Source organism: Egretta garzetta, unplaced genomic scaffold (assembly GCF_000687185.1).
Source record: "Egretta garzetta isolate BGI_Z169 unplaced genomic scaffold, ASM68718v1 scaffold54, whole genome shotgun sequence".
Lineage (NCBI taxonomy): Eukaryota > Metazoa > Chordata > Aves > Pelecaniformes > Ardeidae > Egretta > Egretta garzetta.
Genome location: NW_009259313.1, coordinates 1,427,919 through 1,441,322, shown reverse-complemented (window position 1 = coordinate 1,441,322; position 13,404 = coordinate 1,427,919). Strand labels below are relative to the sequence as shown.

Below are 13,404 nucleotides of genomic sequence, written 5' to 3'. Positions count from 1 at the left end.
AAGACAGGATCCATAGCATTCCTACTAGAGTAAATCCAGCACAACACAGAAATCGAGATGCTGCAGCACAGGTGAACCCAATCAGCCCATTTGCTTTTACGTGATACCATTTGTAGAGATACTGAACATTTGCTTATGTTCTGCTGCTTGCTGTTTGGTATAAGAAAAAGCTCCCTCAGTCAAGTTCCTTCTCTAAATGTAAGGATTAAACAACCCTCCAACAATTTGAGAAAAAACACAACACCCCTTCGCTTTCATTTAAGGCTGCCAATGGATGGAGCAGACCTCAGCTGCTGGGAATTGGTGCTAACTCCCCTTGCAGGGCACTGCTGGGGGAACCCTGCTCATTCACCACAGCTGAGACTGCCTCCCCCCTGCCCCACAGCTCTGACCAAGGTCCATCCGTGGGGGTTTTAACTACGCGCTGTAAGCGGTTATGGAGGAAACTGAATAAAATATTGGCAGTTAAAGTAGAACCCATAAAACCCAGCTACAGCAATGTTTTCACACTAGTGTCCTAGCTTGATTTTAGCACTCGTTTGCTTAATGGTCGCAAGCTCTTCCCACAGGAAAATGGCGGTTCACAGGTAATGCATTTGAAATGTCTTTTCCACCTTGTATTTTTCCATATAAATTTAGGTTACTGAACATGAACAAAAACATTTTTTGACGTAAGGAAAGAAGAAAAAAAAAAAAAAATTTTCATTTCACTGCCACACACACCAGTGCCCCAGAGGAGGACAACAGTGGTGACAGAGGAAGGTTCTGGAGTGCCCCCCCAGGTCTCACCACAGGCCCTGAGGGGAGTCAAAGCCCTGCATGAAGGGGAGTCTTGCCTGTGGGTAGTTACAGGCTCAAGACTTAACACACCTCCTCATCAGGAGTTACCAAACCCTGCCTACCTTTGGTTAGCTTTCCGAGGGACAACTTCCAAGATTTTCTCTTTTAACCGAACGCTGGCAGGTGCCACGGGCAGACGCACAGGGCCCGCAAAACACCCACCGTCACAGCACCCATCGCGCACGTCGCACACCTTCTTTCTGATACAGAGACAGCGGCGTGGAGCTGGATGCCCCACAGCACGTACTCACCCTCTCCTGCACCGCCAGGCCCGCAGCAGCCGGGGGCTCAGCCCCTCTTCCAGCAAACTCCTGCAGTAACACAGCTCCCGAGCGAGCAGCGGGCATCCCCCAAAGGTGGGAAGCAGCCAGACGCGTGAGCCCAACGCCTTTCACAAGCCCTCTGGGAAGCTCTAGTCCGACCACGTCCACCAAATTGCCAGAGCCCACCCAAAGGCCAGCGCCAGGCACCCTGGGCCGCTCTCCTCACTGCTCGGCCGGGTGGGCCCGCCTCTCCCGGGGCCTCGCCAGGCTGCTGGCCCACAGCTGTGGGGAGACGGGCTCCAGCCCCCTGCCCGGCCACTGCTTGCCAGCGGGGGCAGCCCCTCACAGCCAGGCTTGCAAATATGGTGCTGCGGCTGGAGGGCAGCTGTGTATCCCTCGATGTATCCGCACGGACTTCCCGTGCTTTCCAAACCAGCCTGGAAACTGGAAGCATAAATGCTTCCTCTTCCCCGACAGCTCTTCAGGTGCTGATGGATAAAAGAGGCCTAAAAACTGAAGTGTATTTTACAGCTGTGTGTGTTCTCCAACCAGTTAATGCTTGGCTGAACCTTGGCTCGCCTCTGCCAGGTTCTGAAATAGCACAGGTCAGCATTCCCATTTTGCAATGCCAGCCTGGCAATGGGGGAGTCACTGCCAGCTTCGGTGGCAAGCAGATGCTCCTCCATTCAAACGTTGCGATGGCCCCCACTGCGGAGAACTGTGCCTCACGGCCTGACGCGTTTGGTCACGTAGGAATGGTTGTAAACAGGGCTGAAAGCAGTACACCGCTGGAACAAGCTGAACCAAGTATCAGGAGGTACAGAAGCAAATGTCACACAAGGTCAAGCAGCTACTTCTAAAAATCTCATCCTGGCACAAAGCCTGGGTCTCACTGATGTCCAGAGGCTGTTTTGCCATGTTCTCAATGGCACCAAAATATCACAGGTAGGTTTTATAGGGACAAATTGAGTGAAACTACTCTTGAGTAAGACAAAGACTTCTAAATCAAAGATGTGATCAAATGACCGTGGGGTCACACACTCAGTTATCGTCTTTTCTGCTAGCACGCACTGGTAATTTTTGCTCAGGGAGTCATGACGAATGCACCAGGAGCCCTGTTCTGCTTGAAACTGCCAACACCCACACACTGGTGGTATCAAAACCAACACACAGTCTAACAGTGCTTTTGTATGAGCCCCTTATTGCACTTAAAAAGTGTTGCTATAGAAGCTTTCTGCTCTTTTATTTTGAAAAAACCTAAGTTTTATTGCTGCTTTAAGACTTCATATATGATTTTATAGTGCACTACATAAGCTGGCCTAGCATTCTGAAACCAGCAATCCTTTACCCAGAGCCACAGTCAGGAGCTTTACAAATGACTTTATTTCTGCACAATTTATTCTCTTCCAAGATTAGCAGAACACAAGTAAATCGCTGAAGCCACTTTGCTGATTTGCCACATTTTTCTGAACAACAAACAAGAACATTTCTCTCACCTGGAGGCTGAAATTTTGTCAGCCATGTTGATTACTTTACCCATGAATGAGAAACCTGAACTTAGTTTGGGTAGGTTAAAAAGTACATCCATATTCATGCCCATATCCTTAAGTCAAGTTTAGGTTACAATATTCCCAGTCAATATTGTGTGGCAGTTTTTTTGGCTCATAGAGGTAGGCAATTCCAGCTCGTAATTAATCTTAACAAACAAGATGTACGAAGAGCATATAGATGGTGTATGCATGTGTGTACCTTGGGTACGTAGCTAAGTAGCTTACCCTACAGTCACACCATGGGTCAGTAGCACTACCAAGCACAGAGCTCAGATCGTTCCTGTTCAAGTTCACACTGCTCCCAGAGACACTTCTAGAACGACTGCTTGTTTATTTTAATGAAATAAAGTAAAATATTTCCTCAAAAAAAAATTATTAATGCTTCACATTCTTAGTTCTAGTGCTTCATTTACCAGTGTCACACATGCATGGGTTACACAAACATAGACGGGGCCAGAAAAGCTTACTTCTTTTGTATTGTCAAGACAGTTTGATTTGTTTCTTCTCCAAGGAACTTGGGAGAGTCTGTAAGAAGGAAAAGTGCTGGAAAATAAGAATATAACTTTATGTACAGAAGAAAAAAAAAAGCAAACAATAATGTTGGCTCTTCAGTCAGTTACTCTTTCGTGAGTTTTCACTGGATGAATGCTGCAGTACAATTTTAATTGTCACATTACTGCAGGATTTTCTGATTTGGAGTAGCTGTAATGCATCCAGCATGACTATTGTGCCCGCTGAAAGCAAACACCACAGGACCACCCTCCAGGGTGTCCAGGAAAATTCCAGGAAACCCATGGACCTTGCTGGAATCCACAGTACCTCCCTACAGTTCTAGGTACTTCAGGTCAAAGGTGTTCAGGTAGTGATGGCTGAAGATAAGTAGGTCCAGATAAGCTGATGTGTTTGGCTTGAACATAGCTGGAACTCTGGTAGCCACTTCTTTATTGGTTTTGTTGTTGGTTTGGGTTTGGTTTTTTTTTTTTTTTTAGTTCAGGCTTTTACTTCCCTAAAAACAGGTTGCAGGTGTGGAGTCAGTTTTTTTTTTTTTATTTAACTGGACACAGGAATTGTCACTTTCCTTTCTAGATCACCAACTTACCACTGTTGGACAGCTTCCTAATTAATTCCAGAAGTCAGTGTATTGATATACTACATAAAAATGAGTAAATCACTCTAAGACTCTGCAAAAGGGAAGACAGTAATTTAAACAAAGTAGCGTGAGAGTGTATCACTGTAATCATTTCCACAATGTGCCAATGGCTAATTGCTACAAAAACCACAATTTAGTTTGTGATTACCTGCTGCTGTTGCAAGGGACAATCCTAAAGGGATCAGGATCCAGTGACAGAGCCCTTAGCTTCACCACAAGAAATAAAAATTATCGCAATTATCCACAAAGGCAGAAATAGTAATTTTAACTGTAACGAAGCACAAGAATCCTAGCATCAGATCAAGGCCCCCTGAGCTCACCTTTTGGAAACACGTAAAGAGACAAACTCTCCCGGAGAGTTTACAGTGCGTGTACTGGAGCAGAGACCAAACGAGATGCCACAGTGGAAGAGCTGAAGGAGGTGGTGGGCAACATGGCCAAGGCACCGTGGCTTCAGGTGGCTGCAGCCCCATCTGCTCCATACGGCTTAAGGGCCCGCAGGGGTTAATATGGTTAACTTCCAGCTCCTCCACAGAGACAAAACTACGGAAGTGAACGTCTGCCTGTGGATATTTTAAACAAAAAAGAAAACATATGGCCCTCTGGAACTATGCTTGCTGTTTGTCCAGCTGATTGGACACGGAGAACAGATAACCTAGGCCTAGAACTAAGTGCAAAAGCTTTATTCCAAGGAGCAATTAGAGAACAATTTACAGGACACGCTTCAATTTTAAAAGTTCTCAGATTAGCAAAGCAGAAACACAAAAAAGTTGAGAATGCTTATACACACTAACTAGTAAAAAATGTAAAAAGCACAAAATATCTTAGCTGTATAAAACAGCAGTTTCTTACCCATGCGAGGAATATTTCTACAAACAATGAAAGACAACTTGGAATGAATAATTAAACCCAGCCTTTTCTCTCCCAGACGTAACTTTGTGATTCTACACATACACTAGTAATGAACACAAATTAAAACAGGAGAATGGGCTTAATTCAGACAGCTGAAAAGAAAGATCAGTAATTTCATTTATAAAATGGGAAATTTCATTTAAAAATGTAATCACCTGGATTAAAACCACAGGTGTGATAAATAAATAGCCGAGGGCAGCCACCATGTGCGTCTTCAAATTCAAGTCTTGAAACATGCTGGTAAATGTTTCACAGTACAAATTCATTAGGTAGCCCGGGCCCAGATGCAGAGCTGGCATGTGCAGATGCAATCCCACCAACTGCGGGAACCCAGCAGGAGCACCCATGGCTTGCTGGGGCTGGAGTCGTGCACTCCCCAGGGATGCAAGGCCAGAAGGGCTCTTAAGAAGTCATCTGGTCCAACCTGTGCCGGAGGATGAACTGTGCCTTAAACACCGCCAGTGTTTAAAGTCTTCTTTGTTTAACTTCTACTTTAAAACTTGCGTAAATGATTTTATAATGTTCTCAGGAAATGTATTGCAGGGCTTTGCAAAGTTACCATCAGGATTATTTTCTCCTAATGCCTAATCTAAAGGTAGGCAATTACTTCTTGTCCATGGGATTTGGAGAACAAGGGTTTGGGTTTGTTTTTTTTTTTTTTTTTTTTACTGTCTTCTTTGCAATGGCTTTTTACAAATGTGAATACTCCTTTAGTCATTGCTCCTGCAGACTAAACAAACCAAATTCTTTCAATTTTTACACACAAAATCATGTTGTCTACAGCTCTCATCTTTCTTGTCTCTCTCCACTGGACTCTTTCCAGTTAGCCCCCAACCTCCTTGAAGCGTGGTGCCTGAAACCGGATATAGTATTCCAGCTCAGACCTCATTAGACGTTATTAGGCCTAATTAGAGTAAAGGGCTATTTCAAGTGAATTTAATGGGGAACGCTTATTTATTCAGTCTGGTTTTTTTTTTTTTTTTTTTTTTTTACTGTCTTCTTTGCAATGGCTTTTTACAAATGTGAATACTCCTTTAGTCATTGCTCCTGCAGACTAAACAAACCAAATTCTTTCAATTTTTACACACAAAATCATGTTGTCTACAGCTCTCATCTTTCTTGTCTCTCTCCACTGGACTCTTTCCAGTTAGCCCCCAACCTCCTTGAAGCGTGGTGCCTGAAACCGGATATAGTATTCCAGCTCAGACCTCATTAGACGTTATTAGGCCTAATTAGAGTAAAGGGCTATTTCAAGTGAATTTAATGGGGAACGCTTATTTATTCAGTCTAGTATGAAATTTGCTTTTGCACAAAACCAAGACGTTATTGACCCATGATTAGCTTGCCACTCACTGCAACCTGCACATCCTTTTCCACAGATTTACCTCAACTAGCCAAGTCTCCTCCATCCTCTGTTACTTAATTCCATTCTTTCTATTTGCCCTTAATGAAGCGAATCCTGTCACCTCATTTCAGCAACTAATTTAAATAACTTCTTGTTGTAATCTATTCCTCCGATACATGTTCAGCCGTTATAGGCAATAACTGCTTGTAAATTAAATATCCATTGCATAATCCAATCTATTTTATGAAGTATCCCGATTAGCATAAAACTGACTTAAGTAAAGGCCTCCTTATGGCATCCTCCTAGGTGACAGTGATTTACTAACAACCACCTTAATTTCAAATCACTCTTGTAGATCCATTCAAACTACGCTTCCTGCAACTGGCTATGAAAATATCAAAAGCAGTCTTTACTAAAAAAACCTTACCAAAATCATGGCGCGTCGTCACCTTTGCAGCTTCTGTGTCCACAAGTCAATTACTCTGTCACAGAAGGAATTATCTGATAGGATTTATCTCATATGGTATTTCTCCTTTTCTCTGAAATCGTGTATCAAAAAAAAAAAAAAAAAGAGAGAACTCTGAAATCGAAAAAGATGTGTAGGAATTATTTTCCCTCATAACAAACATCGAAAACAAATAAAATGCATATTTCAATTTGTGAAGATCTTCCGGATAATTAAAATCATGAAGGTAACAGCAAGAACTCAGAACCAGTTCTGAACTTTCAGATTTCATTCAGAGATATCTCACAGCAATGCTTGCATGTCTGAAAATATATTTTTAAAGAAAGTGTTTGAAAAAAATGGACAGCCCTACTTTATGAAAAGAAATCTCTGTACTTCATGAGGAGTCATGGAGTGAGGCTAAATTCAAATTTAACTCTACATATTTGTCTTCTTCCAGTCTACTGCACCTATTGCGTTCTGTTGTTAGTAGTTAAAGCTCGCTCTTACTACGAGATGCTTCAGGCATATGTACACATACTCCTTCACAGCTGCCCAATTTTTAGATCTTTGTTGCAGTGACTGTAGTTCCTGCTTGCTAATTTCACTGTCCCCCATCTGTCCAGAATTAAAGCCCCAATCACTAATTCAGTATATTGGGGCCATGAGCCCTCCCTGTCTTAGTCATAAACTGGTCCCTGTTATCTTACACATCAAATAGGTCACGGGAACATGCAGTTGTCCTTATCCAATTGTATTTCCTTTAACAGAAATGCCTACTTCTTCCAGATACACTCCCCACATCTCGACTAAGACCCTGAATTAAAAGCCAGTGAAGACTGGCCTTTATTTTTCCATTGACTTTGGTGAATTCTGGATCAGTCCATCAGTGAACAAAATTCTTTCCCTGCCTGTTAATTTTATTGAAAATATTGCTGTCCTACACACTCAGGAAGAAGGGCTAGGTCTTTAATTAGTTTATTTTTATGTACATCATTATATAGATGATATAAAAGGTTAGTGATGGTCACATGCTGGACTAGGTTCTCTGAAGACACACTGGTGCCACCATGCTAGGCAACTATTCAAAGAGAAAGAGCCAGGATTCACAAACTTGATGGAGGTCCTGTAACAAATGCATTAAACATCACAGCTGTAATAGATTCATCTAAAACACTTAATTTCATTGGTCTGATTTTTAATATTGTACTTGATGTTACAAATAAAATATAACTGATATTTCATGTATAAAGTTTTCACATTTCCATTTAAAACCAACAGTAGGTTTAAAAGTAAAAACAGCTTTGTGGAGGCAAAAGTTTCTTCTTTAACTTCAACAAGATTCTAATTTTGTAAGAGCAGAGAAATGGGTAAACATAAACATTCATGATTTTCTTTTGTACACATCTGTGTGAATTAGTTGATACAAATATAATTTACTATAGAAACATTTTGGTTGTTTGTTTTTGCTACGCACAGTTCTATGCTGGCATCACATACTAGTCGATTACTCTATCAAAGAGTGAGATTTTTGCATTTTGCATTGTAACCCCCAGGATGTCCATTGCCAGCAGTGGACTTCATGTTCAGAGAATCAAACTCACAGTGTCAGCAATCGAAAATTAAACTTCAGTACAAGATTATAAATAATCAAAAATGAATGCACCTTGTTTTCATATCATAATCACCAGATGCTTAAAGGCCATGATCCAAGCCAGCTAAAAATCAATGACAGTTTTCCCATTGACTTAGCTGGAATTCACCTGCAGTTCACAGTCACTATAGACTCTCACTTTAGTTTTGCAATTTCATCACGGCGTGAAGAGTTAAAAAGTGTGTAGCATCACAGCTTCAGTGTGAGAAGTAAAGCCTCTAAGTCTTTCTGGGCCTCTTTATCCTGAAAGAAACAGACAATCATGCATCAACTGAGATAGGATAAATCCCCTCATTTGCCTAATACGTGCTTATCCACATTTCTTTACTAACAGACATAACACACAACTGTAACAGCCACAGAATGTACAAGACTGCATACTAAGTTAATTTATCAATGATTGCAAAAATAAAGTTTGAAGTGAAAACAAGAGCCAGATGGCAGCCCTCCCTTTACAGCTCTGTTAAAGCACTTCTGTGTTAGCCCCAAATAGCCTTCTCAGCAGACCAGTAAGCCTTTCAGCTTAGCCCGTAACTTTTATTGGTGTACTTTGTATAAAGTACTGCCTTGCCTTATACTTTACATAAGTTTGCAACCCGCCTGTATGCAGTTTTTCTAAAGATAGTTCTGTGATGTTTGCTAATGATTTATTACGCAGTTAACAAGAAAACATTGGGAGGTGTAATTAATGACATAGGTTAGGTTGTGGTTTCAGTGCATACAGCCATACCTACCTGTAATAACCACCATGGACTGCCTACACCCTCGGTATCTTCCATACTGGTGTTGGTGGGCTCTGCCTATGCTATTGGGCTCATAGCAGAGTGGGGCCAAGGGGGGAGCAAGAGGCAAGTAACCTGCTACGCTCAGAGCCGACACTGTATTATACCTCCTAGGACAGAAGGGAAAGGCTCCTTTTAGGCTGGTGTGTAAGTGCAGAGATTGCCCGGGGCTTTAAACCAAACCCAGACCACAGACTCTTTCACAGGTGACACATTTTGGCTATTCCATGTATGATCTGCTCGGAACGGGGTACATGCATATGAACATATAACAACAGTACAAAAAACTCCATTATTCTACTTTTTGAAACGTCTGCTGGACAGAATCCACTTGCTCTACTGGCCATTGGAAAACTTCTAGCTTGCAAAACACACCTTGGTTTAAAACCATATTTCTAAAAAGTCAGCGCCTCATAACTGCAGGCTGGGAAGGACCCGAACACCCAACCCATGCATCCTTGTGTGCTTAGCAGTGCGAGCCAAAAGCACTTGCACATCACAAATTTTGTGCAAGTATTTCTAATGACAGAGACCAGTATTTCCTTCCCAGATAACGCCACAGGCAATTCTGAAAGAAAATACTGCAGACAGACAGTGAAGTAATCACTGAATTTCAGGATCACTTCGTTATCCAATCAACCAAAGAGCTGGAACAAAATACAAGACATTTTAAAATACATTTTACGGGTGAAGAAATTTCTGCTTCTCTTTATTTTGGTTACTTGTCTATAATGTCATGGAGGAATAGAGAAGATTATTGAGATGATAGAAACCATATGCCAGACATGTCAAACTACATTATATTATTGGTCTGGATTAAGGCATTAATACATTAGCTGGACACTTCTCTTGGAGTCGCTGCTTTGCTCCCACTGGCAACAATAGGCTAAACTATCTGCCTAATCATTTATCAGAGGCCTTAAAAGGCACACACTGCAAAGCCAGTAAGCTCTTGCCAAAATACTCTAACAGAAGGAAATGTCACACTGAATTCAGCACCCCTTAAACTCCATGTCACTACAGGCTGCCTGGAGCACCAGCCTGTGGCTTTCAATAAAAATTGGAAGACTCAAAATTTGCATCAATATTATTGATCAATTAATTCAGGGAAAATACCCTCTCTTCTGTACTGATGCTGGCCAACTTGTGAAAATTATTCTAAACTCTATTAACCAAAAAAAATAAAAAGCCAGAAATTGTCCCATGCTACTAAGAAAAAGAAAAAAGGTTTCATTGTATCCGGTCCTACTCTTTTCACACTTTTCTAAGCCAAAAATTACGAAGACACAGGTTTTCCCATACCTGAATGGTTTTCAGCATTTCATGGGTGGATGGGATTCTTTACTCTCTTTACAGGATACAGCATTTTAAAAAAGTATCTCCAAGCAACATTTTATAATTGTCTATCTCCTTAGAAGCAAAGGCTTATATTAGGCAACGAGCTTCAATGAGTTGCAAAGGTCCTAAAAATATTGGGCAATCTTTCCTGAATCTTCCTCTGGGCTTAGGAAAAAGAACAAAACAGATCCGTGATTGTTCTAAGAACTAGCTGGAGAAGAAACTGCAAAGGTGCAAAGCATCCTACCTCTGGGCTGCCAGTTCTAAACACGACTACATCAGTAAAAGCAGGAATTATTATTGTTGCAAACTACTTAACAGGCTGCATTAACTGAGCCAGGGGCTTCCAGTCAATAGTAACTCAGATGGCCAAAGCATTTAAACACATCACTAATGGCATTAAAAACAAAGCTGAGAATGGTCAGTGAGGGGAAGTCTTCTGTTGCCTTTGGATAGAGTCCTTCCCCACCAAGAGGTGTGTCACACTAAAAGGAGAGAGAAGCCACAACGCTGTTCAGTGTACCAGCCTCCAGTTTTAAAGATGAAAGCTTCATTAATGCCCAAAGCTTGACTGCTAATGAGAAGACAAAGCCATAAATCCTGTATTTGGCCAACTCTCTTCCTCACTGATTTCTGGGTCTGTGGCTTTCTACAAAATGAACAAGAAGGTCAACTTTTGGGGGGTTTTTTGTTTGGTTTTTTTTTTTTTTTAGGACAGGCAGGCTTTGATCTCCCCCTAGAGTGCAGCAGGGAGAGGAAAAGGTGCAAGTTGTAGGAGGAATGCAGTATTTGCGTCAGTCCCATTTGTTCACCCTGAGGCTTATTCAGCACTGACTGAATACACAGCCATTTTCGACCTTGACTTTCTACTGTCAAGGCTTACATTTATTAAACACTTCTCATATCACTTTCAGAGTTGAATATGAGTTCAAAATGTTCTGCAAACTGCTACACAAAAGGTATTCAAATTACAGGGTCAGTGACTGTATTTTCCCCTCTTCCTATTTAGTTGCTTTTCTTTTATGTTTCATCATCCACAGGGGATATGCACAGGAAAAAAAAAGAGCTGGGAGGCCAGGGACTGAACAAGGGAAGAGAGGGAGTTGAAAATAAGAGCAAGACAGAAGAGAGAGCTGGTGGGAAAAAGGGAATGTTGGCTTAACTGGAGGTAGTCCATATTTTGACAGTTAATTTCTGCTGAAAAAATTTACTGATAAATATATATATGCACAGCCATACACACACAAATGTGCGTGTAAAAATTAAATGGCAATTAAAGCAAAGACAGATAATGATTTTACCTTCCATCTGTGCTAATTATTTCCTTATGCACTCAACACATTCAACCCAGGCACTGCACATGTGCGCACTTGTTGACAAAGTCCCAACTGTCAACGGAGAATGATACAACCTCACGACCACAGCCAAAATGGTTACCAGCCAACTATAACATAATTGTGTGCAACCGCTGCCAAATCCCAAGCTGACATGCATCCCGTAGGGTTTCATTGAAGTCAGCGGGGCTGCATGGTATATTAAATGAGCTGGGCTGCAAGGGTGGTCCAAAGCTGTACTCCAATACGTGGTAACAGCAATGAAGTGCTGAGAGCCACCCCTGCTTTCGGGTACAGCTGTATCATTCCTTCATAGCTCCAGGAGAAATCCTGGACTGTGACAGAAGAGACTCCCAAAAGTGCACAAGGATTGTTAATTAGAGAGTAATAGCTCTCGCGGACAATATAAATCATACAAAGCTATATGCTATCCATTCTCAGTTTCGTGATTGACTCTCACAGACAGTGTGACTGTGGGAGATGTTAATCTGCATACAATTGCATAATACTGTTTTCCCCCTTAAATATTTCAATACACCAATGCAATCATCCACTTGCAACCTTCTATATGACTGCTGTATGTCACAAGTTAGGGCATTTAATGTTCTTTCATATTAGTATCTTCCTCTGGGAATGAACCATGATTTCTCAAGGCTTTTAGGATCAAGCCAAGCACAGCTTTAAAATATGTAGCTAACAATAATTCCACCTTTTCTGATTATATGTCAAAGTAGCAGGGAAAACACCCCTTCACACCCAGAAGACTGTGAATGAACAGTTCAGCTAGTTTGAGGACTGCTGTTGAAAAATTACAAAATGGCAGAATTCAATTTAGAACAATTAATAGTCGTGTAAAATTTTTATCCACTAGTTCTTTTCTAATTCAAAAGACTAAGTTTCACCTATAGTCTGTTTTCCTTTTACTACTGTATTCAATGTGGAGCTTTTGGTGTTCAAGATGCTCCCCTCTTTCTGTCCAGCTGCCGCCCCCCAGCACGGTGGGACCTACAGCCCTTCCTTCAGTGCAGTCATCACTGAAATGGCTCACACATGATCATGCCCAGTTACAGCCCCTTCAGAAAGATGTATATTGACAGCCCCCCCATATATTGACTCTGAGACAATATATTTCAAACTCCTGGAAGCTTGACTTGTCCTGGCCTCTCTACCAAAATAGGAAACCAATGGCAAACCTCTTAATCCTGCAGTGCACCACCACCTCTGTGAATACTTCTCCTGCTCTCCCCCTGCATCGCCAGCACGCCCATGGAGGAGATACACTCCACGCTTTGAGGAATCGCCCATTGATCAGTCTTGCCGCACTAAGAACTATGCTAAAATTGTGTTACCTTTGACAGGATGTTGAAATGAATACTTTGTGATAAACTAGTCAATTTAATCATAAATATATTGAGCTCAGTATTTATCAGGCTAGACTTTATCCTTATATATGAAACTAATACACTACAAAAAATATCTTCATTGTGTTTTGGAATTGTTTTTGGAGGGGGAGAAAGAAAGAATAAGCAGACAATGCAAACAAACCTTTCAGCAAGAACTTCAAAAACATGCAGACCGCAAATCAGTCTGACCACTAAGACAGAGAAGAATAGACTGTATTCTCTGAAGTACAAAATAACGTAAAATATAGGAGGTCGCAAATTCTTTTAGCAGCTCTTTTACAAATGTCTCATTTTTACCAGCGTTTTACAGTTTGATATCTGATCTTTTTATAATGAGTTTTTAACAGGCTCATTCCCTGAGCTTGAAGGACTCATATTCAGTGTAAAC

General features: G+C 41.5%; 1 protein-coding gene across 1 annotated transcript in view; it reads right to left on the bottom strand.

Moving 5' to 3' along the window:
- Positions 1 to 8,348: 8,348 nt before the first annotated feature.
- RMDN2 (regulator of microtubule dynamics 2) overlaps positions 8,349 to 13,404 on the bottom strand; it is a 46,649-nt gene continuing 41,593 nt past the window's right edge. Inside the window, exon 10 of the mRNA XM_035892011.1 lies at positions 8,349 to 8,402. Within this exon, the coding sequence (XP_035747904.1) occupies positions 8,349 to 8,402 (54 nt within the window). The remainder of the gene's footprint in view (positions 8,403 to 13,404) is intronic.